The sequence below is a fragment of the Saccostrea cucullata genome, unplaced genomic scaffold, assembly GCF_032062105.1.
Source record: "Saccostrea cucullata isolate Sc308-1 unplaced genomic scaffold, CSIRO_AGI_Scuc_v1 ctg6738, whole genome shotgun sequence".
NCBI lineage: Eukaryota > Metazoa > Mollusca > Bivalvia > Ostreida > Ostreidae > Saccostrea > Saccostrea cuccullata.
This window is the reverse complement of record NW_026928515.1, coordinates 428-28,388: the sequence shown is the minus strand read 5'-3', so window position 1 is coordinate 28,388 and position 27,961 is coordinate 428. Positions and strand designations below refer to the sequence as shown.

The 27,961-nt window shown below is 33.4% G+C and overlaps 2 protein-coding genes across 2 annotated transcripts; one reads left to right on the top strand and one right to left on the bottom strand.

Moving 5' to 3' along the window:
- The first annotated feature begins 3,375 nt into the window (after nucleotides 1–3,375).
- On the top strand, nucleotides 3,376–4,668 carry LOC134277833 (uncharacterized). The gene has a single exon (XM_062760140.1). The coding sequence runs from the start codon at nucleotides 3,376–3,378 to the stop codon at nucleotides 4,666–4,668; it is 1,293 nt and encodes a 430-aa protein (XP_062616124.1).
- A 3,878-nt stretch (nucleotides 4,669–8,546) lies between these two features.
- LOC134277834 (paired mesoderm homeobox protein 2A-like) lies at nucleotides 8,547–13,348 on the bottom strand. Its single transcript, XM_062760141.1, has 4 exons — nucleotides 13,281–13,348; nucleotides 12,196–12,297; nucleotides 10,109–10,308; nucleotides 8,547–9,005 (listed from the first exon to the last, which is right to left on the bottom strand). The coding sequence occupies exons 1-4, from the start codon at nucleotides 13,344–13,346 to the stop codon at nucleotides 8,690–8,692; spliced, it is 684 nt and encodes a 227-aa protein (XP_062616125.1). The 5' UTR covers nucleotides 13,347–13,348; the 3' UTR covers nucleotides 8,547–8,689.
- Nucleotides 13,349–27,961: the final 14,613 nt, after the last annotated feature.

Sequence of the window (27,961 nt, the reverse complement as noted above, 5' to 3'; positions counted from 1 at the left end):
CAGTGTTTTCATCTCACTTAGCTATGACGTCTCAACCGTTCAACTCTGACGTCACGAGCCTAATGACTGTATTACAAAAAGACAGATGCAAAAGAAAAATCAAAGAATTTTTTTTTTAAAATGTAATAAATAGAAAATTCAATGTTTTGTAGTTGAATACTGTAGATTCCTAGTTACACGTGAGGAATTAATTTCCGCGTAATTTCGCGAAAAGCATCACTCGCGAAAAAATATTACGCGCTTTTATTTTAAAAATGCTGAAATCTATGTAAAATCTATTGATCAACCCTCCATTTGTGAATTATAATTCTCGCGATTTGACGTTTAAGAGCCAGTTCACGATAAAAAGTACTCGCGAAAAATAACGAATCTACAGTATAGAATTTATTTCACTCGTGAGACAGGATTTTTTGATATTTTCACTCGTGCTTCGCACTCGTGAAAATATCAAAAATCCTGTCCCACTCGTGAAATAAATTCCATATTCAACTACAAAACATTGAATATCCTCTATTTACTCTTTATGGTGTCTTGGTTTGGACGTTTTATATTAGGGTTCAAACAAATTAATGATGAAGGAAAAATATCATTCAAAAAAAAAAAAAAAAAAAAAAAACAGGTAAATGATAAAAGATACAGTACAAATAAATGGGAGGAAAAACATGATCCATCTTTGAAAAAAAATTACAAACGCTACTGTTAGAATCTTTCAATATAATTTTTTTTATTTACTTATATTTTAAACTTGTAAAAGCTTATTCTTGGAACAAGAGGCCCACGGGCCTTATAGGTCACCTGATTATCATGTAACAAGTTTCCAGTGATTGTATTTGGTTCGTGTTTTAATCCAAAAGCCATGAAATTCACAAATTTTGAAGGAGGCACCATTGCTTATCAAAGGCAGATTTCAAAGCATTAATTTATTTTTAGTACCCCCCTGGTACCCCTGACCCAGCGGCCCTGAAATTATCTATTTTGAAAGAGGCCCTTTCTTCATTATGAGGCCAGCATTTTTTTATGTTTAGGTTTAGTTATGAACATGAGAATAAAAAAGTCCCAAATGAGAAGGAAATAAAAAAAAAAATTTGATAAATCAATTATTAACATTTGTACATTCTTTTTTTTATGCTATTCTAATAGGCTCCTTACCACTGGACACATAATGCTTACAAATAGGAAAGTAGAACATTTAATTGCTTATTTCATATCTGCCAGTTTGGGTAGTTTGGGCCATTTATATAAATTTTGTGATGTTGGTCAAAGTATATTTTAAAAAATCAATTCTTTAAAAGTCTTTCAATATATCTTCATTTTTTTAATATGTGTTAGGTGAATGTGTAGACTTTGTTCTAAAATTTACTTGATGCCTAAAATTATAATTCCTATCATAAAACAGACGGTCCAGTATTGGGGAGTAGGGTGAACATTTTAAATAAGTTTTCTGGCTGATACAAATGATACTACATGCCTGTATATATTTGTATATTCTTGCCTTTTAATAGTTGAATTTTTTTAAATTTCTTCAGGTTATTGTTTATTTCTTCCTCAAATGGACTTAACTTCTCCCATAGTTTTATTCATTACATCTGATGCATAAGCAACCCATTTCCGAAGAATGATGCTTAGACTGTAAGCTATAACAGAGACCTAAACAATGTCGCTGGCAATATGCAATAGCTACCACGGGCAGTTTAAAACCTGGGGGAGGAAAAAAATTTACAGACATATACTTTTGAAACGAATACATAATTATCTCACCAGCATGTCATTGTGCAACAAAGTCGTCAGCATTTTTTTTTTCCTTTGAACGGGTGAAACGTTTTGAATGGCACTCGTATCGATGAATTTTACACTAAACCAAGCTATCTTGTCAGATCTAGCTTTATTTACCCGCCGTGTCATCTTAAAACCGGAAGTGCGAGTTCGTAAATTTGAAATCTCGATCCCGACTCAAATTTGACAATTGTTTTATTTTTTTTCTGAAAATTCAAAACCTTGAGCGGAGGGTTTGTAAAACTGAAAATAAAATAAATCCTGACCTTAAATATGTAATTAGATCATTAGTATATTAACCAGGAGCAAAGGATAAGATGTTCAAAGAATTCATGCATTTCACTATATAATCATTAGAGCCCCACCCTAAAACAAGAACCCCTGACCCTGGGCCCATAAAATTCACAATTTTGGTAGAAGCACTCTTGGTCATCATAACTATGTACTTAGTTAGTTTATTTAATACCCAGGAGCAGAGAAGAAGATTTTCAAAGAATTCATGTATTTTCACTATATAATCAATAGAGCCCCGCTCTAACACCAGAACCCCTGACCCTGGGGCCATAAAATTCACAATTTTGGTAGAGGCACTCTTGCTCATCATAACTATGTACTTAGTTGGTTTATTTAATACCCAGGAGCAGACAAGAAGATTTTCAAAGAAATAATGCATTTTCACTACCTACTTATTTAGCCCCGCCCTAGCACTAGAATCCCTGACCCCAGGGCCATGAATTTCACAATTTTGGTAGAGGCACCCTTGCTGATTACAATCATGCAAACAGATTGACTGCTTGATGTCCATGAGTAAAGGAGAAGATTTTTAAAGATTGCATTAATTTTAGTGGTTTTGGCCCCACCCCTCAGGCCCCAGGGGGGCAGGGATCATGAAATTCACAATTTTGTTCCCCTTTACCCATAGATGCTTTGTGCCAAATTTGGTTGAAATTGGTTCAGTGGTTGCAGAGATGAAGCTGAAAATGTTCAAATGTTAACGCACGACGGACGACGGACGACGGACGACGCACGACGACGGACGAAAACAGATAGCAATAGGTCACCTGAGTTTACTCAGGTTACCTAAAAACGTAAGGTCACCCCCCCCCCCCCCCCCTTATAAGTGCTTAAATTGTATTCAATTCAATGTCTATACAAGAATCAATAATTTCTCTTTTAAAACACCTCGCATTTTATCATATTGTAAAAGGGCTGTGTAGTACAAAATGTATACACATTTACCTTACCTCAGATGAAAATATGCTGATGAAGAACAACAGGGCTTTTGTGACTCAGATTAGCATTGTGGCCCGCGTGGGTCTATTGTTTGAATAAAACCTTGAAAAACTAGTGAATGATGAATTGGCTGCATTTCATTTCCGGAATTTTTTTTTTTAGTTTTCATTTCTAACTTTTTCCAGATAGTACCTTTATTAACAGGTTTGAAGACTTTACTTCTATTATTCTCCTTTTTGATTTAAAGTAATACACATGCATACTTTTTGTATTACAGTGAACAATGCTTCTAGAATTCCATCAAGATCTTTAAAAAGAAGAGGGGAAAAAACTGACAAATTAAATGCATGAGATGCACATGTAAATATCATGAATAAGTATTACGAGGTTTTACTTGATTGCTATACTGATTTCCGGGATACTATAGACCCCAGAATTATACAAGGAGAGCTCGTACAGCAAAGACTTATCACACCGAAACAGATGGAAGAAAGCATCATGAGTTCTGTTCGCGCACAATGTTGTGAAAATCTTTTGAACGAATTTCTGAAAATGCCGGATAAAATAAAATCTTTCTTGGAAATTCTGGAGAAAGACCATGGCTTCTTAGTGGAAAAGTTTTATTCCAAGTCTCTTAAAAAATTTGGTTCGGAAAGCATACAAGAACCAGGGAAATTAAAGATTTTCACGAAATATAGACGAGAAAATTCTGTTCCTTTACGACATCAACTAAAATTATTGTCACATAAAGGGAAAATACAAAAATTTAATTCATTGATCAAGTTTTGGGCAGATAAGTGGGAGTCGGAAATACCTTACATTAGAAACAATAGTGAAAATACAAAAGAACTTCGACACTTGGCAGATATGTATTTCATGACTTTGGATGCTCAGCTTGAACATCGTCGAGTAATTTGTGATCGCACGCTTATCAAAGATGAACTTCTTTTCACCAAAGTCAAAAACGTCTCGGCCATGACTTCTGAACCATATCTGTCATACATGATGTACTTTGCCAGACATGGCTCCGCAAAACTTTTAGCGGGGATGTCACTGGATGAAAGTATATATGAAGTTGAAGAGGCCTTGAGCCGTTTTGAAGTAATACCGGGGTGTCGAGAAACTGGAATTGTGCTATACATTTACTTTAACATGTTATCTAGTAAATATGAAAAAGAACCTACAGAACAAGAAAGAAAAACGCTACTGAAAATAGCCAGTGAAGCAATTAATCATTTTGGGAGAGAAGATGTAAATATGGCCGAAGACTTTAAAAGAATGGTTTTGACAAAAATTGCCCTTGTAAACCTTGGCATTGGAGTTTTCGGGAATCAGATACCAGAAATTATTGTTACTAATGAAAACAAAGTAAAGGCCAGTAAAATTCTTAAGAAAATACGGGAGAAATATTGGGATAAAATGGAAGTTAGGTGGAAAATGTTTTTCTTTATTGCAAAAACAAGAGTTTATGACTTAGATGGAGACATTTCAAATGCATTTTACTGCATAACTAAAGCATTGGTATTTTCACTTCAAGGAAACTTTAAAGGGGAAGGGCTTAACATTGAGAAAAAATATGTTCAGTTATTCTGTCAAAAGAAAAAAGCTCTTAGGGACAAAATTTCTCAAAAAGAACTTGACCTTACTCAAGATAACGTATAACGCAAAGCCATTTATAAAATTACATTTCTAACAATTTTATCTCTTTAAAGTTTCTTAAAAAGGAATTTTGTTTTTCCACACTTCAAAAAAAAAAAAAAAGAAAGATGTGTTTGTGAAACACTAATGCCCCCGTATGGCAACATAGGAAGGATTAAACTTTTCTTAAATGCATATTTGATATATTGGTACCAAGAGTAGGGTATTCTCACTAGAAATACAATTGTGAAATTTGAAAGTAGGCCAAGGTTAAAGTTTTTTTTCATAAATACGGAAATCTTCAAGATCATTGGTATCCAATGAAAGGTCTTGCCACAACAAGTACATATGTAAAGTATGGAAGTCCTAGTCCTAACAGTTCAAAATGGCCCAGGTTAAAATTTTTAAAAAGTAGGTCAAACTCTAAGGTCAAAGGATCAAAATTCTTATGAAATGAAAGGTCTTGTCACAAGGATTAAATATGTGAAGTATGAAAGCCCTTACCCTAACCCTTAAAAAATATGGTCAATGTTGTTTTTCAAAAGTAGGTCAAACTCCAATATCAAGGTCAAAAGGTCAATGTTCTTGGTATCCAATGAAGGGTTTTTTCACAAGGATTACATAAATGAAATATAAAAGCCCCATCCCTTACCGTTCAAAAGTTATGGGCAATATTAAAGGTTTTTCACAAGTACGGAAATTTCCAAGGTCAAGGTTGTTGGTACCCAATGAAAGGTCTTTCAACAAAAAATTCATATATGAGGTATAAATGTCCTGGTACCTACTGTTAAAAAATATAGCAAAAGTAAAAGGTTGGAATTTTTGTGTAAAAGTGTGTCAAACTCCAAGGTCAAGGTCAAAAGGTCGAATTTGGTGGTACCCAAAGAAAAGTCTTTCTCAAGGAATACACATGTGAAATGTGAAAGTCATAGATCCACTAAATCAAAAGTTATGGGCAAGGTTAAAGTTTTTGCAGACAAACAGACAAACAGAGAGACAAACAGACTGCTAGACAGACGGACGGACACGACAAAAACTATTTACCCCGAAACTTCGTTTACGGGGTATAAAAAAAGGGTGAGTGGAAGAAGAAATTGTTTTATAGCTTTTCCCTGTATAACAATGCTCTATAGATTAGCTATGTCAACATTTTGAATTTATTTTGTAAAAAGATGTTTTTATGGTAAATTCAAATGTATTTCTTGGTCTGCCTTAGTTTCAGAGTGAAAAGTATTAATATTCTGTTGTACAATTGTAAGATGTGTGAAAAGAAAAAAGAATACATATGCCGCAAAAGAGAGAAATAAAAGCAAAGAAAACACAGCGCACGGAAATAGGGATAAACTCTTATTTGTTATCTATTTCCTTGCGTTTACGTCTCAAGAAGACACACATACAAAAAAAAACCACAAAGAAATTTTAGGTCGAAAATCATGCATGGCCAACACTACATTTACATTTGTGTCATGGTCCATGCGGTTGCCAAAATACTGAAGAATTTTGTCGAGTGCTAATATTAATCCAGATTTCTTTTTCCTTTTTGGAACATAAAAATCTTATTTATTAAGTGTGGATGGGTAAAGTTTCTGTGCTCCGTCCTGGATTGTTATTATCTATTTATTGTTAATTAAGTTATACGCAAAGTGTATTTATTTATATATTTGTTTATTCATGTAATATTCGTTTCACGATTTGACGTCATATGTTTAGTATTTTTAGGGTTTGTTCCCTTTTGTTTTATGTTTTATTGTATCGCCTGCCATTTTACTTTCTTTGTTGGAAAATTTGGGTGCATTGCGCATGTCTAGCAGTTTATCCTATATACATATATTAGGCCACACCAATTTAATTTCTTGTTCGTCGGAAAAAAGTACGAGCGGGCTCGCGTTTAAATATTTAGGCGGGACGTGTAAAAAATTTGAGCGGACAATTATATTTTTTTTATTTGTAGAGTAAGTAGATTAAAAGTACGATATATAGAGCGGAAATTGAGCAGAAGATAGCTCAGAATTTCCATGGTGCGGGAATTTTAAATTAATATTATTTGATAAGTTTTGTTTAAATACGAGCGCGCGGGTCCGACGAACAAAACATTTTATTGGTGTGGCCTTATACTATATAATTATGTGACGTCCGACCTAACCAACTGTACTGTACCACCAATATTATATTATTTAGTCATCAAGGCAGTCATCTGTTTTATATTTATTCCGTTATAAAATTATTGTTGAAACTTCTGTTGTTCTGTTGTTTGCCTCCATAATACTACCGTATACATGTATCAGGATTTTTCCGCGTGTATCCAATTTCCGCTTTGTCCGTGACGAGTTCTGAATCATCGAAAATAAAACAGCGTAAATTTGATACAAAGTTTTCTTCTTGTAGTAGAGTTATTTCTTAATGCTTATATCGTAGAGAGTAGAAATAGCGGGATCAGAGGACAAGCGCAAGATAACGGTAATAGGTATAAGCCCTATTGTTTGTTTACTCATTGACAAGCTAGCTAATTATATTGGTCACGTCAGTTCCCTGCGAGAACCCATTCTGATTATACATGAGCTGCTCGTCAGTTTGGAACAGTAAATGACTTATTATTGTTTAAATCTTAAAAAATAGTGTGTGGGGATTTGAGAGTTAGTACGGGTCTACCGGAATTGACGAGGTGAAGGTCGATCGATTCAATCACTGAGGCTTTGAAATAGTGAAAATTAAATTCGCGTAAATTTAATATACTGATTTAGGTTCTGATTCGAGGAAAAAACATGATATACAGTATGTTATGGCCAACATATGGATTTATCATTATGATATTATTTCCATACCTCATCAACAAGGAATACCGAATGAAAAAAATACAATGATGCACTACATACTCTATTACTTAACTTAAATGTATCTCCTCACTGGAGAGTTGTTCAATTGTGTAGCCTCATAGCTTTACTTAAATATCGGGAGGTAGTATTCAATAAACTGTTGGTATTTTAAAGCCTTATCTTGAAGACACTCATAGTCACATTTCAAAAATATGATCTACTTTGAAAATGATTAAAAAAAGTTTTGCACGTTTTTTTTTCAGAAAAAAGTTGCGTTTTTGACCGTCAGTCTTTCTACATGTTAATATCATATTCTGATATTATATTGCTTGCTTCAGAACGCAACCAATCATATTCCAAAAGTAGAGTTGGCTACCACAACACACCTAAAGCCAATTTCAGGCACCACCCCCGCTTCAAGCCAGTATATTATCAATTGTGAACCCATTTCATTTAGATATAGTTCGCATCTAGAAACTTATTTTTTATTTTCAAGGATATAAAATAATTTAGACGTATTCATGTCTCCTGATGGTAAAGCAATATTCTAATCCTCGCTAATTTACCTCTCGACATTTTGTGACTATAGACAATATTTAACAACTTTCGCTTATGATGATATTGCAGGATATAATAACCAGAGACTTCAAAACTTTTCATTCTAGTTTTTTTTCATGCTGAAGTCTCAATTTTTTTTATTTAACAAACTGGAGACAGAAATCAAATTACGACAGCCAAACAGATAGACATCTTTAGGACACTTCAAAATTATTATCCCCAATTTTAGCGAAAGTGATGACAAAAATTTGGTACTCTTGACTCAACCAAGTACCTTTACATGTATTACAATCTGCATATTTCAATTTTTTTAATCTAAAGGTAATATTTTTCAGGAACTCGGCTAAATAAAAAAAACCAAATACATGCAACCTACATGTACCATTTTATTAATACAAAATTACAAAATTAATTTTATTTACAAAAATAGCACCTTTGTTTTGAAATCATATATAACAGATGGGATTTACACTGCAAAAACCGTCGTTTTCACATCTTTGCACTGAATTTTACATTAGGTATGTTGTTAGTGCACACAGTTACACGAGAGTTTTTAGAGTCCATGAATATTCATTTAATCATCAACGTTCAACAATCAGAAAAGAGCACAGGTATCTGTGTTTGTTCAGTTCTTGATATTTGATTTCCAGTAAGGAAGATCTGCCAACCGGGAATCAGAATCCAAACCCACTGGACACGGCAAGGGAGGGAACGTTATACGACGGTGGAAACTGAGGAACACTCGTGGTGTACTGACAGCTGGGTCTGGAGAAGGCCTGTTGCTGTTCCGCTTGTTCCGACATCAGGTGAGACAGGATCTTATTTCTTTGCTGAACGTCCATTTGGTCCCAAAAACTGTGTGTTGAAGGGATGGGTCCACATGAAACCGGAAACGGAAATTGACAGGGTCTACGCTGAAACGAGGCTGCAGTTTTCTGGTGGTCAAGGCTGGGGTTGCTGTCCGGATGGATATAGGGCATGTAGTGTAAGCTAGAAAAAAATAATAAAAGAATTAAATAAATAACACTTCACTATGATATTTGGATAGTACATGTACAAATGTAATAGAGAAAGTGTGCCTGGTGTACCTGTAACATCGTTTTGTTTGAAATGTATTGTATCAAATGCACAATTTAATGTACATGTACCCCTTGTTCGAATATTTTTGTTTTGGGTGATTAAATTGAAATTAAATGGAGTGCTGTTGTTTCTTTAATTCATACGGAAACTTAAACTTTATATACACACTACTAAAAATCATCAATTTTAAGTTAGAATTTTCAGATTCAACGGGTTCAATTACGTTTTTTAGTATTTTGCATTTTAAGGGGTCCCGACCTTCTGCTATAAATTTCACTTTGGAAAATTTAGACTTTGTAATATCGATTTTCATAAAGAACAATAGCATTAGAGTCACATGGAAATTAGTTTGAAGAATAAAGCGCTGCTTATTGTTTCAGAAATGATTTTTATGTCAGATCATGACATGAAGAAATTGAACACAGGGAACAGAAAGAGTAATGATGTATTATCACAACATTAAATTTAAAATATGCGGTGCATAAGAAAATAATACTTAGTGTCATACCTATTAAGATCATGTAGCGATGCTTCCTAAGTCAGAAAATCACAATGTTGTATGTGGTTGTAAGAAAAAAATAAATCTGTGAGGAGGAGTTATCTTTCTTATGAATACAATGAAATATTTCGTCTTGTGAAAAAAATGTCATACTAACAATAATGCTGTATTAAGTACTTAAAACATTAATTAAACCAATTTTAAAATGGTCCTTAAAAAGATACAACTTATTCAATTTATAAGGCTTTTGAAGTTGGAATTTAATGTTTTATTAATATAATAAAACAATAACAAAGAAATTGACAAAGGAAATAGAAAGTAATGTTTCCATCATATGTTAGATTTCATCGAATTTACTACTCAGAGGTCTCAATTAGGAAATTCTAATTAAGAAAACTGTTAGTAATATCCACATTTTGTACTTTGAAAGTTATCTATCTTATCAGAGGTTCGTTACCCCTTAATATTATATATAATTACATGCACATGTATTCTATAGTATAATATGACTTACTTGGAAACCGGTCTGGATACTGTGTTCTCCGTTACTTCCCGTATCTGGTTTGGTGGCGACAACACGTGTTGTTTTCCATCACCGGGGACCAGCTGACAAGAACTGCGCATGTCTGTGTTGTAAAACTGTTTCCGCATCCAGGCAACATGGGAATCCTTGGATTGCCTCTTGAACTTTGAACGTCTGTTCTGGAACCAAACCTATAAAAAAATCATGATTTACTGTATTAGCATAAGCATATCGTCCATTTCTTATTCATCTTCGTTATCAATAAGTATAAACTTATTTTGGTATTTCTCATTATCAAAATTCCATCAGGATTAACATGACGTTACCATTATATAGATATTGCATGTAGTTGAGTGTAACATTGAAAATTTTCCCCCCGAGGCGCAGCCGAGATTGACAATGGTTTTCGAGGGGTGAAATATTTCAATGTTACACACAACTACATGCAATATTGAATGTTTTATATACATATAACAGTGAACTGTGCGCGCATAAATTCTGCGCAGTCGCTATTTTTAATTTTTGGAATATCACCCGTCGTCAAGCAATGTTGACTGTTGCTACGCTGGAGGGCGTGGCTTCATTATTCAGCGGGTAATAGTGTTTTTAAACAAATGTTTCTCGACCAATCAGATTCAACTAATTTACATGAAAGTATAATTATATTATTTAATGTATGTAAGTAAATATCTGATAAGAGAATGTCATGCTTCGCCATGCTCAAGTCTTTTGTCCATAGAAAAACCAACAAATAATACATGTTTATCGTTTTCAGATTAATATAACCCTCTTTAAAGATTCAGGAATGGTTTATTTTTATCGAAATGTGTCCAACTTTTCACAAATAGTGTTTTGTGTTCCCACTATCACGGAAAGAAGGGGATATAATTGTTGCTCCATCTGACAGACGGCGTCTGTCTAGCTGTCTATCTGGTTAACTTTCGTTTCCGAACGAAATCTTGTGAAACTTTTGCAATGAAACTGTACACAGCAACCCCCTATGGTCTTAGGAAGACCTCTGTTAATTTTGAGGTAAAAAGGTCAAAGTCATAAATTTTGATCTTGTACAGTTAAATTATTTTCCACTTTTCCCTTGGACTTAAGGAAGATGCCGATATATTTTCAGGTGATAACGTCAAAGGTCAATGTCGTAAATTTTTACATTCTGAATGTTTGTAAAACTGCCATTTTCGGGCGATACCTAAAGTTGCTTTTGAGTTTTCACAATTTAATTTTTTTCCCAGAACTCCCATTACCTTTGACAAATCCTTTTAAAATACACTATAATATCTAAACTCTTGACCTTGGCCATGACTTTGACCTACTTTTCAAAAAGTTTAACCTTGATCATGACATTTTAATGAGAAGAGATAAGGCTTTCATATTATACCTGTGTATTGCCTGTGACAAGTCCTTTCTAACTACACTATGACTTTTTATCTTGTGACCTTGACTCTGACCTTGAAGTTTGACCTACTTTTCAAAAATGTTAATTCCTCCTTATAACTTTTTATTAAGAAGAGATAGTGCTTATCTATATATTTGACATGTGCATTACCTGTGACAAGATATTTCAGAGCATGCTATGATTTCTCACCCCTGAACCTTGACCTTCATGACTGAACTAATTTGAAAAAAATCAACTTCGGTGAGAGCTAGCTTCTGAATGACAAATTTGACAAAATATCTCATAAGAAATGACAATTTACCCCCATTTTACCCCCAAAAAACACCGAAAGTGGGGGACAACAATACTTTGAATTTTCTTGTTTAAAATAGATTTATAATATATAGGCATAAGTTGGAATTATCCTTGGTCATAATTTATAAACTATGTCAACTATGTCATTTGCATGGTTTTTTTTCCAGCAACATCAAAATGTAAAACAAAACCCATTGTATGTTATCATAGAAGTAATTACTAAAGAATCAAAATACATTTTTAAAATTCATGTGTTCTCACATTATTTCACATATTTTAGATTTACTTTCTTTCAAAAAAAAAATGCGCCAAAATAATAACTATATAGTTATATACTTCTTTTAAGATATTGAAATAAAATCAATGTAATTCTTACCGAAACTTTATCTGTAGTGATCTCTAATTTATCTGCCAAGTCTTCTAAGGTCTCTGTGTCGGGGTATTGGGAATTACAGAAAGCGCCCTCTAGCAACTCCAGCTGAAAAGGAAATCGACAATGTTACCTTCATTTCAAGAAATTGCAAGGGAAAATGATATTTTTTTCATAGATAGTTTTTTCTTTTTGTTTTAGTTAAATAAAGTAATAATTGATATAAAAATCAATATCATAATTTTGAACTTTGTAATTTCCTGAAAGTTGATATAATTAAATTACATGTATTTTGAATGTAACACCATTTAGTCTGAATCCATTTTGTGTTTGTGATGTGCCTTATGTACATATATTCAATATATTCACATCAAGTATTTCTTCAGAAATGCAGACCTACAATATGTAACGGTACCGAGTAGTATCGGCATCCCGTCAGATTTCATATGATACATGTATATACTTGTCACTAAAAGAAATTACTGGGGACGCTCCTATGAAACCCTCAACCCCGTCCTTTAGAAATCCCTAACAAAAATTTACTAGTTTATCATAGATTACTTTAGTTAACTAACTATTATATTTTATACTTTGATATACTATCATGAAAGTTAATTTAGAATTTTTTTGAAGATTTATAGCGTTAATATTTCTTAAATTACATACAGGTTTACCTAAAATGTAATTTCAAAAAAAATGTAAATATACAAGGTATAAGTCTTTTTATGATCTGAAACACAAGTAGGAATTAAAAATATCCGTCTTTAATTCGAAATAATATTACTTAGATTTATTATAGTGAAAACGTTGATTTACTAAAGGTAACTAAAGTGAACTATTACAAAAGCGCTTTTTTCGTTACGGATACACTCCACTCACATTTTAGCCTCAAAGGTTTATTACGTATTCATATTTTGCTCTGATCTGAATTGCCCTAAAAAATTTCTTGATCGGCTATTCCATATAAAAGTACTTTGATTGCTTTTTAATAATATAAGAAAATACAATTTTCAATTGTACATGTGTACATGACTACAGACATAAATTGTTCTCGGCAAAAGAAATATACATTAAGCACTATACTTATATACCTGTTCAGGTGAGTACTTGGTCCTTGGTTTGGAAGCAGCTTTCTTGTCGCCATCGGAGACACCCATCTGGAAAACAGTGTCAACAAGCTAATTCAGAGAATTCGTGTCCCCCGCTTAGGGAAAAAGTCGGCTCCCCCTGACTGAATTTGTAGAGTTATTAAATGTATACATGTATACTGAAGGAAATAAAATACATGTATGTCAATATACATATAAAGATTTGATTGCTTATTCTTTATTATGTGTATAGAAGATTTTTTTTATATGGAATATTTATCACACTGAATGATGATTTTATAACCTCATAAATTTTTCATTTCACATGCTGAATACTATCATTTAGTAAAAAAAAAAAGTATTTAAAAAAAAAAAAAAAAAAAAAAAAGGTTCGACCGAGATTCGATCCCGGGACCTCTCACATCTGAAGCGAGAGACATAACCACTAGACCACGGAGTCGCTTTACATGGAGTGAAGTATATGCAGAACTGAAGTCACATACATGTATATATTCATGTTTTCATGTTTGGTATTCTCAAAATTTTACACAATCCATGGTGTTTGATTTATTTAGCCTTTATTAAACAGTTCTAATAGATGTAATAAGAACATAAAGTCCGCCGAGAACCTGTTTTATACGCAATAACTCTCCTCATGCCCCTGCGCTAAAAATAGCGACATGTAATACTATAAATACTAATAAAACAAACGGGGCGGGGCACTTTGAGAGGGGCGAGAGACGTCCTAGGGAGTTTTGGTATAAAATTACATTGCATAAGCTCAAAATCTTCTTCAAATATCGCCCGGAAATGATAGTGTTACACACAGACAGAATGTATAAATTTACGACCTTGAACTTTGACCTTTTGACCTCAAAATCAATAGGGGTCTTCTTTAGGTCACAGGGAGTTGTTATGTAAAATTTCATTGCAATAGCTCAAATGGTTCTAGAGATATCGTGTGGAAACGAAAGTGTTTTAACAGACAGAATTTGCTTATTTATGACCTTGACCTTTGACCTTTTGACCTCAAAATCCATAGGGGTCTTCTTTAGTCCATAGGGAGTTGCTATACTAAATTTCATTGCAAAAGCTCAAAGGGTTCTCGAGATATCGTGTGGAAACGAAAGCGTTACAGACAGACAGAAAGACGGACGGACGGACGGACACACATTTGGTTATATATTGGGTACATCAAGTCCAAGTCCTATTGGATACTGCTTATTGGATACAAAAAAAGTGTACACACGAGAGAGCATTATTTGGGTAGTTACTGTTTAAATCTTACTGGATATTAATCCTCCTGTCCGTATTTTATTGGGTTTTTTCTTATTGTTTTTTATTCATTTCGAACTTATTATATATTTAATATTTGCTGGTACATTCAGACAAGACTGAAAACCTTTGGTTTTTAACCCATATTTTTGTCAATTTCTGTGATATAGCTCTTTTATTGTACATGTAACGCCTAACTACTGCAGTAATTTGTTCTTAGCAATATATAAGGATATACACCTGTATATTTCAAAATATCTAATATTAAAATATATGAATATCTAAATGCAAAAAACCTGAATTGTGAAAACACAACACATCTCAGACTCTGTTCAACCTTTCTTGAATAACAAAATTAAGTATTTAAGGAGAAACCTTTTTGAGTCATGACCAATTAATGATAAGCAAATGCCCATTACATGTTGGACAGAATGAAGGTATCCAACAGGCATTGGACAGGTGTCCAATACCTGTTGGGTTGTATTTTGAAAAAGGGATTAAACTACCCAAGAACATTTGAACATGTGTACATTGTCCAATTCCATTTGGGTTTCTTGAATCTCCTCATCAAAATACAACCCAACTCCTCTTGGATATCTACATCCCACCCAACAGGTAATGGACACTTGTCCAATTCTTCTTGGGTTTCTTGAATTGTTTCATTAGAATACCACCCAACAGGTAAAACTCCTCTTGGATATATACATCCCACCCAACAGGCAATGGACACTTGTCTAATTCTTGGGTTTCTTGAATTGCATCATCAAAATACAACCCAACAGGTAATGGACACCTGTCCAACTCCTCTTGGATATCTACATCCCACCCAACAGGTAATGGACACTTGTCCAATTCTTCTTGGGTTTCTTGAATTGTTTCATTAGAATACCACCCAACAGGTTATGGACATTTGTCCAACTCCTCTTGGATATCTACATCCTACCCAACAGGCAATTGACACTTGTCTAATTCTTGGGTTTCCTTAATCTCCTCATAAAATATAACCCAACAGGTAATGGACACCTGTCCAACTCCTCTTGGATATATACATCCCACCCAACAGGTAATGGACACTTGTCCAATTCTTCTTGGGTTTCTTGAATTGTTTCATCAGAATACCACCCAACAGGTAATGGACATCTGTCCAACTCCTTTTTGCATATCTACATCCCACCCAACAGGCAATGGACACTTGTCTAATTCTTGGGTTTCTTGAATTGCATCATCAAAATACAACCCAACAGGTAATGGACACCTGTCCAATTCTTCTTTGGTTTCTTGAATTGTTTCATCAGAATACCATCCAACAGGTAATGGACATCCGTCCAACTCCTCGTGGATATCTACATCCCACCTAACAGGTAATGGACACTTGTCCAATTCTTTTTGGGTTTCTTGAATTGTTTCATCAGAATACCATCCAACAGGTAATGGACATCCGTCCAACTCCTCTTGGATATCTACATCCCACCCAACAGGCAATGGACACTTGTCTAATTCTTGGGTTTCTTGAGAATCCCCTCATCAGAATACTACCCAACATGCAATGGACACCTGTCCAGTTCCTCTTGGATATCTTCATCCCTTCAATAGTATATAAACTAAAAGGTATTGGACATTCTTCTTGGGTTACTCAATTTTTTTTTCATAAGAAAGAAAACCCAATAGGTATTGGACATTGGTTCAACTCTTCTTGGATATTACATCCCAACATTAGAATAAAACCCAACAGGTGATGTTTACCTGTCCAATTCTTCTTGGGTTACTTATACCCTTCATTAAAATTGTCAAATTTGACTTGGATATTTATACTCTTGCATTAGATTGCAAATCCAATAAGTATGACATTTACCTTCCCTAGTTGAATTCAAATTTATCTGCATAAGCATACATAAGTCCAAAACATATTTAAAACTTTAATTCTTACATTCCACATCTCATTCAGTGTACACTTTACAAATGATAGGAAATATATACGCATTTTGTGCCTAAACTATTTGGCTTTTAAAGAATTTTATAACCATGTTTGCAAAATTGAAATTTAAATATTGGAACTTGGAGCAAGGCATAACAGGTAGAGCAAGATGCTGAAAACCATATTGATAAATAGATCACACCCTTGATAAAATATTTGCCTTCAGTTGCTAATATTGTGTTGTATTATATGGAAAATTTCTATAATCCTGTTTATTACAGATACATGTACAATGCATATTTTCCAAATCTCCAAATCTTCCAAAATGTCCAAATCTTTTCGACAAATCGGGATAAAGATATTAAATCAAATCATCACTGTTATAAGTCTTAGAGCTAGAGAAAAGTCATTAAATGCCCAAATTTTACATGTAAGACTTTGATCCTATATTTCAATAAATGTCAAAATTATTTTATTTTTGTTTCTGTTCAATACTTTCTTCTTCAGGGTCTCTCATGGCCTATACTGTATGATACCTCCATTGACCCTGCTCTTTTATATTGCCATATGTTTATCCAGTAGCAGTGGTTATGCTCCAGCAATCTTTGAAATATTCCTCATTTCATGCATCTCCTTCAGTTCTACCTCTGTCCATTTTATTCATTCTGCAATTAGATAAAGACATTTCTTTGCCGTATAAAACATGTTTTTCTTTACTACAGCAAGATCACCCTTTATGTTGATCAAACCCAGTCAAGAAGTAGAAGTATATTTCTTATTCAGAAATATTTATTGATAAATAAAATGGAAGAAAAACTTAATTCTATCAACTCTTTTTTCTTCTATGTCTAACTGCATCTTCATCCTACCCCCCCATCCGCCATAATGTTATCAAAATGGAATCATCATTCAACACACAAAAAGATGTTGCATATTAATTAGACAGTATGTTAGTTTCTGATTGTTAAGAAGGAGATTTAAAAAAGATTTTACACCTATTCCTTGCAAATTTTAGACTTCTAATGTAACACTATAAGTACATTAGGGGTACATAATCTTCAAAAACATCTCTACACTTAATGATAAAGCTTTCACATTAGTATTGTTTTTAGCCCAATGGTTCTGCTAAAGAGGATTTAAAATTGACCCAAACCTTACTAACTGCTTTGAAATTATATTGACAGAGACACACTTGACACTCCATCCCCCCTTCCTGGGGTATGCTTTGCACAAAATTTAATCAAAATTGACTAAGCTGGATAGAAGTTGAAAATATGAAAAATTACAGTCAAACAGATTATGAATGACTTTCAGCACATCAGACATGAAGTAGTGATCCTTAAATAAAATACACCTACAAGATGAAGCTGTTTTATTCCTTTGAAGTGATATCTAGTATTGTTTCTTTTCCTGTATGCCACCTCTATCAGAACAAAATGTTATACATGTATTAACATAACCTATGACCGTATAGTACCCCAGTATTTACTTTACAATTAATTAAGTTCTGGAACCAACCCTCAGATGCCCTTAAAACAAATGATTCTAAACTGGCAAAGGTAAAGGGCATCTGAAGAATTTAAAATAAAATGATAGTACAAACAAGCAAACAGTGTGCATGAAAATGTTGGCAAACACTAGAAAAAATACCAAGGTACTTTCTTAAACTTAACATAAATACTAAAGAGGTTTTATGTAACTGTATTGCACATACCAACAGCTTTCCTGCAGTTAAAGGTTGGTTGCCTAGTAGTTATGTAGTATGTACAAGTTTATCCCTCTATCTCTTCTAATTTAAGAAGCGAAAATGTCTCTAAAAATCTTATGGTTGGCATGAAGTATTCCTGTTCATTTTACTGATTACTTACAATTGTCCTATTTCTGAGGGTCATCTTCTGATGAGTGTGTTCTCTGCAATGTTCACAATTGAAGTTCCTGTTTGACCTGTTACAAATTGAAAATCCTCAATGAACATGATTATGGTTTTAATTTCCATTGTAATTATTGATTACTTTTATAAAAAAAATCTACACCAATTTATTTTAACACAATATTTATGTAATATCAATGGAAAAAAGGAATCATTATCTCCAGTTATCCTAAAATCACAAGTAAGCATTAATCATATAAATTCACTTACGTAAACCCATTAGCTTTTTGTGCTATTAAATCATAGTCATCGCTGTGCAATAAAGGAAATCAAGTACTAATCCACAGCTTTGTGGCAATAAAGTTACTATCCCCGAGTAAAAAGTGACAAGACCAAATATAGAGGCAATAATTAATCAAAGTACTGAAAGTACTGAAAAGCGGTTAGCATGCTTTCATGGAATATGACTGTACAGAGTAGAATAACAAAAAATGCATTGAGTGATGATATAAAAGTAAGCATGCATATCTTTGTCCAATGTCATCAGCGAAGAAGCAGACACACTGACTTTTGTAGTACTTAACTAAATGGTAAAACCAATAACATCCCAGATTGATGTCACAAATGTATGTTTCAAAATATCAACCTGAGATTTTCAGTTTGAAAGACAGGAAGTTCAATTTCAAAAATTTCTTCCTAATTGTCTCCATTGGTGGCGTCCAAAAGTGCTCAGAACAAAAAAAAATATGTTGATGTTGCAAATTTAATTGTCTTTCATGCTCTATTGATTCTGAAATTAGCATGATTAGGTAACTATAAAGGCTACTATAACAAACAACTCAAAAAGAAAATTAAATGATAATTCAAATTCTTTAGATTAATTTATTTGATGTACTGTACATAGATCTTTAGCTGGCTAGTCTGAGAAAAACGGATGGACGAGCAAAGAATTTATAAATTAATTAATTTCAGAGAGCTTCAGTTTCGTAGATGTGACCTGTCATTGGGGATGCTTACTTCTCCTAGGCACCGGAACTTTCAAGGATCCGTTTTTCTTTTGAGACCGATCGCTGTTTATTCTGTATTTTGATACAGATACTGGGTACATCTGTTTATTAATATTATGAACTATTTCTCTCACAGGAAGAAAGACAAGTAAACAAGATAATAAAGTTTTAAGAAATGTACATTATTGACTTTTCATACAATTAAATGTTCGAATAAGTAATAAATGAGAATTATTTAAAAAAGAGTCGGCAAATATTTAAATAAAAATGTGATCGTTTATAATCGTTTGTAATAATTAGACTGAGTACAGAATTTATCCCTGGAAACAAAGCTTTCATCATCTTTTAAATAATTTCAATTGAGAAAAAAGGAGAAGAAAACAAACGTTTCATAATGGAAGTAATCCATAACCGTACAACTTACAGATGTATTCAGTTTTTTATATAAAGGCTTTCTTCATGTACTAGTATTAATCAAGTTAATTAAAGGGATGCCTTAATATTTTAGCAAGGAAAAGGAAACTCAATCGAGAGATTCTCCGATGTTTTGCAGTCGGTAATAACCTTCAAGCCCTTTAGCCAGTAATTAACCCGTCCTCCCAGTGCCAGTAGCATAATTCGGTCAAACATTTATTATTCACGAGGGGTGCCTTATAATAAATCACAGGCACCTGAATTTTTATCAGTAAGTCTCTAAATTAGTCAAAAATCGAAACATTCTACCCCCTCTATATAAAGTATAAATACACAAGGCGTGCAACGCCATTTTGACCCCTTGTTCGATTCAGGCCTCAATTTAACACATAAATCGGATATGCATACTGGTTTTCGTGTAGCATTGGGTTCAAATATGATATTTCTCGCTATATATTTCTTCCTAAAGTTTAAATCCAAAGCGTTGATAATTTTATCAGCTAAACTTCATGCTGACTTCGAATTTCGTCACAGGGCCCGATCGCCATCAGCTGACGTCACGGAAATTTAATCTCGACACCAAATGCTCCTATACATTTACTTTTTTAATACAACAATTATAAATTTATTTTATTGACAAACAAAATCAGAGAAAAATTAAAAACCGAAAGATTATGTTGTTTTGATAGTCTTGATTTTAATTAGCATATGTTATATGCGTTAGAAACAAATCATAGGTAGAGGCTTTGTCGATAGGTAGCGCCTTATGAAAGTTTCCGGTGTCGATACATGCCATAAAGCGGTTAGCGAAGCTAACCGCTTAAAAAGTACCATTGAAAAAAAGTTCATCGTGAAAAAAGTAACTACAGATGATTCTTTTTAAAATTAAAGTTTAATTTCATTTTCGCTCGTAAGATTTAATCATATATAAATTAATGATTTAAAAAAATGAAATCTTTTTTTTAAATATTCCTTTTCTGGTCTTTCACTAGTTCGTTTAATTAAAACGAAGCAAAAATCATTTTGTTTCATCTTGAATCATTTAAATTCATTATGTACAATGAAAATTATAAGACTAAAATTATAAGAACTTATTATCTGTATCATTACTTTATATAAACATGATAAAGATAGAAATTTTCCGTAAATTACAAAATCTAAGATATCAAAATTTAATTTGGATTCTCGGAATTTTCTCCGACTTGGAAGAAAATACAAAATATTTAAATAACACATTACAGAAAAGATAAAATCGTATTATTAGACAAAACGAGGTGTTCTCCGTGCTCAGAATTGCATGAAAAGCTTTAATTTAACTGTATTAACTACATTTCTTTACTTAATTTTGTATTTTTCAAATATATATTTTTTGATCAGTTACGCCATATATGGCTTTAAAAAACCCGCTACACAATTGCATGACACTTATCATTGAGCTGATTGAGTGAATGTATATAGTTTAATAATGAGATATCTGTGAGGCATATATGTACAAGCAAATATTGCTATATTAAACAAAGGAAAGGGGGGAATTCAAATTAGGAAATAAAAGATCGTTTTGAAGTAAATCAGTCTTGTAGTACTGCAAAATGGATGCAGTTGTAGAGATTTATGGATAATAGCATGCTGTCTGGAATATTTCCATATTAGGGAATTTAATAGCAAAAAGGGGTGAAAATACCGGTTGTGCTTTTCATGTATTACATGTGTTTTTTAAAATCCCTAATAGCCCAAGGGGATTCCTCAGTGCAGAAAAACACTAGCCCCATCCTCAAAAATGCAAGCCCCGGGTGAAGCGAGATGCTAATTACACACCCATCATGTGAAATAGTTATAGTAGCCCTATATCAATTTCAGTATTGTTTTAAATTAATAAAACAAATGACAAAAACAATAATTTAAAAAAATCAAAATAAAGCAGAAACTCATTTTTTTTTTAATTTTAAAATTAATGTTAAATCTAGACCCTAAAATGTGTTAGGAAATCAAGGAATCAAAAGGGCACTTTGTGTCGCGACAGGATCTCACGAGGGCACTTTGAAAACAATGTTAATGTCATTGAAATTATATTTAACATCTTTTAATTTTTACATAATTTAACATGTTTAATTACTTTTAATATCCTTTCATATTGAAATCTTTATTTAAAACAAGTAATTCAAAGATAAATTCATATATCTGTATTCCATTTTTTTAAACAATGTTTTAATCATTGATTCAGAAACAAAAAGAATATTAAAAAGGCATTTACATCCAATTTCTTCAATAAAAAAAGTAGTAAGGTTACACTTGAGAAAGTAATGGTATTAATCTAGCTGAAACAGGTGCAAAAATTATTAAAGTTTGGAGGTATGATTGTTTTTTTACCTGCTTGGACTGTTATTTGTTTACAAGTACAGTCGATTTAAACATTAAAGGAAAATCCTTTTTTCAGGGAAGGGGGGATGGGCATTTTGAAAAATACATGTAGAGACCATTCTCTTTACTTGGAAAATATTCTACCAACAGGATTATGTGAAAACTGGTCTTACTGCCATGCATAAATTATTTAAAAAAAAACTCTGGCTTTAATTAGAAACTATGACCCTCAGCTTGTCAAATCTATCAGTTCAATCAAAGAAACTGACTTAGTTTGTTGTTTTTAAGCCTTTTTATTACATTACATTCAGTTTTTTGGTACACTGTAAGTATTTTATTCAGATAAAATATCCGTTTTAAGTTGAACTTTGTGTTTTATTCTACTTTCGGTTTATAAAAAACGATCCTGATTTTTATTAGTTAATAATTTACAAGTTTATTTATCTTTGGTCTTGGGCTAATTCTTGCATAATCAATGCAATCAAATGACAGTTTCTCAAGTTAAATCCTCTACCCTGACAGCCTGAGGCATGTTAATTAGCCAGGTGGCTGTGTGCCTGCGTTAAAGCGTGAAGTGATTTCCTGTCGTTGTTTAAACAAAGGGATTATCAGCATGCACTGAATAAACAGAAGAGCAAAGGAATATTGCCTAAACCGGGCATATTTATTAATTTTGGGTTAGGACATAAGGACATGGCGCTGGGAAAAAGGGCATGGCGCCCCGCCATGGTAGTTTGCTTTAGATTTAGCACTTTTTTGATTTGAGTCAGAATCAAAGACAGAAAGAAGCATTGTTTTGACTGAAAGTTTTTCAGTAATACAACGAATCTCTTTAGTTACATATCAGATGAGATAAACTTACATACAATTATTTAGTTGTTGTCAATTATTCCATTTATCATCATCTCAGCTCACTTTGCGATTGTAATACTGTCTACATGAACCGATAATTTACAGCTGAGTTATGAACACACGATTGTTAAAATTTTCATTTCCCTTTCCAATATACATTGTCAGAACATACTTAGTTGGTTATGATATAAATTTAAAAAATAAACACTTTCGATTTATTAAAGATTATCTAACAATATACGATCATTTACTAAAAAACTTCTCGCCCTCAAGAGAGTTAAAAAGACAGAGAAAATTCAAAATACAAACAATTGCAACTTAGGATTAATTGTTCCGATATATCTATTTTAATTTTGTACACAATTGTTTTCAAAATTACATTAAAATCTATTTTCCTTAAACAAGAACCAAGCAATGGATAGATTAATCGAATAAACTTACCTTTTCTCTTGTCAATCAGAAGATCTTGTTGACATTTTAAGTGTTTCTTAGTCGCCATATTTTTTTTCCATGAAAACAAACGTTGTTATGATCAGGATCAACGGAAGTTGATTTTCGGAACTCTCGAGAATTTAGAGTTCCGAATGTAAAACTGAAACAACAAAACACGGTGCGTCCGTGAAAGCAACTTTTTTGGACACTTTTTTGGACAAATCGTCGTGTCCAAGTTTTGTTGGGTACTAACCTGCAAATACCCAATTAGGGTGTTTTAAGCATATTCAGCTACACTTCTTATTGGGTATACCCAATAAGCAAAAAGTACCCAATAAGTACAATCTTGGCATGAAAAATACCCAATAAATGCACTCTCGTAAACACGGACAGACGGACGGACAAACCCAAATTAATATCCCCCACTTTTCAAGCGGGGGACAAAAATTAAACAAAGTACTCTTGCAAATAAGTTTAATGGAGTATATTATGGGGTCGTGTACTTTGATAGTTACATCCATTTATTATGATAAAATTAGCTGGAAATAGAAGAATGTTCTACATTTTCAAAGTTAACTTCTTGACTAAACAAATAACAAGAGGCCCAAGGGCCATATCGCTCACCTGAGCACATCTACTAGGAAAAAGCACATATCAGATCAAAACTGAAAGTTGACTGGGGGGGGTGCTTGAATTTTAACCCTCCTGGGTGTCATGATTTGAACAATGTACAATCTACACTACCTGAGGATGATTCCATATAAATAGAAAAATATCACTAATCATGGCTTTGAAGTACTTGAAAAGAAGATTTTAAAAGGTTTCCCTATATATCCTTATGTACAACTTTGGTCAGCCATTTTCGGCCCAAAACTAGCCCCAGAGGTCATGATTTGAACAAACTTGAATCTTCACTAACTGAGGATGATTCCACATTAGTTTCATCTTTCCTGGCCCAAAGGTTCTTGAGAAGAAGATTTTAAAGTTTTTCCTATATATTCCTATGTAAAACTTTGGTCAGCCATTTTGGCCCCATCCTAGCCCCAGGGGTCATGATTTAAACAAACTTGAATCTACAATACCTGAGGATGATTTCACATGAGTTTCATCTTTCCTGGCATAGTGGTTCTTGAGAAGAAGATTTTTAAAGATTTTTTAAATATATTCCTATGTAAAACTTTAGTCAGCCATTTTGGCCCCACCCTAGCCCCAGAGGTCATGATTTGAACAAACTTGAATCTACACTACCTGAGGCTAATTATGTTCCCCAAACGAAGTTGGGGAACATATTGTTTTTACTCTGTTTCTTATTATTATTATGTTCCCCAAACGAAGTTGGGGAACATATTGTTTTTACTCTGTTTCTTATTATTATTATTATTATTTTTCTTCTTCCTGGGAAAATCTTTTCCGCGAATGATCTTGTAAACTACACATCCGACTAAGGTGAAACCTTTTTAGGGTCAGTAGGCATGTTATGTAGATTTGCGGAACAAAGGTCATTTTGCGCGCACGTGCTTGCAAGAGCGTGCACGTGCAACACCAGAAATGACCAATATAATAAATATTGCCGTAATTTTTTTAATTTTAGATGAAATGTTTTAAAACTCATAATATAAGGATATATTAGTAGCATAGACAAGATGACGTGGTCAAAATAGCAAGATCTCACGCGCATGCACGTGCGCTTCGCTCTGATTGGCTGAAACTAAAGTCTCAATATCTTTCTTGTTTTTTGATAAAATCCTTTGAAATTTTGAATATAGCCATACATTAGGGAGATCTACTGCCTGATATAAAAGAATTATCATGAAAGAATGTGCATGCACGTGTGCTTGCAAGAGCGCGCACGTGCAACACCAGAAATGTCCAATATAATTGATATAGATGTAACTATTCAATTTTTTAATGAAATGTTTTGAAACTTATAATATAAGGATATATTAGAAGCATATACTAGATGACTTGGTCAAAATAGCAAGATATCACGCGCATGCACGTGCGCTTTGCTCTGATTGGCTGAAACTAAAGTCTCAATATCTTTCTTGTTTTTCGACAAAATTCTTTGAAATTTTGAACATGGTTATACATTATAAAGATCTACAGCATGGTATATAAGAATTTTCATGAAAAGCATGCGCATGTACGTGTGCTGTAATCTGATTGGCCGAAAATTTAGATGTCTAGAACTTTCTTAGTTTTCAACCAAACCGGATAAAATTTAGAATATAAATAGGTATAATGGATTCCTACATAATGGTACTATCAAACTTGAATGCACAAACATTCATTCATGCACGTGCACGCGCGAAATACGCAAAATGGCCAATATTAAAAAAAACATTTGTAAAGAATTTTTTTTATTTATTCTCACGATATATAGATATGTTAATTGTTTAGACAACATACTGTGATCATCTTGCATGTACAAGCACGTTCGTGCGCGTACAATGCGTTAAATGACATATAGTTGATATCATTGTATCTTTTATAATTCTTTGATGAAATCCTTCGATACTGATAATATTTTTTAAAATGTCTTACAGGAATCAGGCACAAAAAAGGGAATTGGGGAGCGTTTGGGGAACATCTGTAACGGTCCCCGTTACAATTAGCACTAGTTATTCTTATTATTATTATTTTTCTTCCTGGGAAAATTTTGTACGCGAGTGTTCTTGTAAACTACACATCCGACTTAGGTGAAACCTTTTTAGGGTAAGTAGGCATATTATGTAGATTTGCGGAATCAAGGTCATTTTGCGCGCACGTGCTTGCAAGAGCGCGCACGTGCAAAACTTAAAATGACCAATATATAATGGATATAACCGTAACTTTTCTATTTTGTGACGAAATGGTTTGAAACGTATAATGTAAGGATATATTATTAGTATGCACAAGACGACATGGTCAAAATAGCAAGATCGCACGCGCATGCACGTGCGCTTCGCTCTGATTGGCTGAAACTAAAGTTTCAATATCTTTTTTGTTTTTTGATAAAATCCTTTGAAATTTTGAACATAGTCATACATTGGGGAGGTCTACAGCCTGTAATATAAGATTGATCATGAAAGCATGTGCATGCACATGTGCTTGCAAGAGCTCGCACGTGCAACAGGAGAAATGTACAATATAATTGATACAGACGTAACTATTTAAATTATTGATGAAATGCTTAGAAACTCATATTATAAGTATATATTAGAAGCATAGACAAAATGACATGGTAAAAAAAGTAAGATCACGCATGCACGTGCGCTTCGCTCTGATTGGCTGAAACTAAAGTCTCAATATCTCTCTTGTTTCTTGTCATAATCCTTTGAAATTTTGAACATAGAACTATATTATGAAGATCTACAGCTTGATATATAAGAATATTTCATGAAATCACGCGCATGCAAGTGTGCTGCAATCTGATTGGCTTAAACTTGAAATGGCTATAACTCCCTTGTTTTTCAACCAAACAGGATGGGATTTAGAATATAAATAGATATAAGGGACTCCTACAAGAAGGTATGGTCATCATGCACGTGCGTGCATTCGGAACGAGTGAAATGAAAAATACACTTGAGAGAGTGATTTTTCATACTTTTGGACTGAATGCTTTGATATATAGTATATTCAAATATATAGATAGTGTAGACAAGATGATATGGTCATAGTGCACATGCATTCACATGCGCACGGGTGCAATGATAAAATTTGAATATAATTGGTATCCTTCTGAGAAAACGTTGTTAAAGTCAAAAATGCACAGAGTTTGTCTTATTTAATGAATCTTACAGGGAATATGGCACCAAAAAAGAGTTGGGGAGCGTTTGGGGAACATCTGTAACGGTTCCCGTTACAATTAGCACTAGTTTCATTTAAGTCTCATATTTCCTTTCTCAATGATTCTTAAGAATAAGATTTTTAAAAGATTTTTCCTATATATTCCTATGTAAAACTTTGGTTGGCCATTTTGGCCCCACCCTAGCCCCGGGGGTCATGATTTGAACAAACTTGAATCTACACTACCTGAGGATGATTCCACATGAGTTTCATTTTTCCAATTCCAGTGGTTCTTGAGAAGAAGATTTTTAAAAGATTTTTCCTATATATTCCTATGTAAAACTTTGGTCGGCCATTTTGGCCCCACCCTAGCCCCGGGGGTCATGATTTGAACAAACTTGAATCTACACTACTTGAGGATGATTCCACATGAGTTTCATCTTTCCTGGCCCAGTGGTTCTTAAGAAGAAGATTTTTAAAGATTTTTCCTGTATATTCCTATGTAAAACTTTGTTCGGCCATTTTGGCCCCACCCTAGCCCCGGGGGTCATGATTTGAACAAACGTGAATCTACACTACCTGAGGATGATTCCACATGAGTTTCATCTTTCCTGGCCCAGTGGTTAGAAGAATTTTTAAAGATTTTTCCTATATATTCCTATGTAAAACTTTGGTTGGCCATTTTGGCCCCACCCTACCCCCGGGGATCATGATTTGAACAAACTTGAATTTACACTATCTGAGGATGATTCCACATGAGTTTCATCTTTCCTGGCCAAGTGGTTCTTGAGAA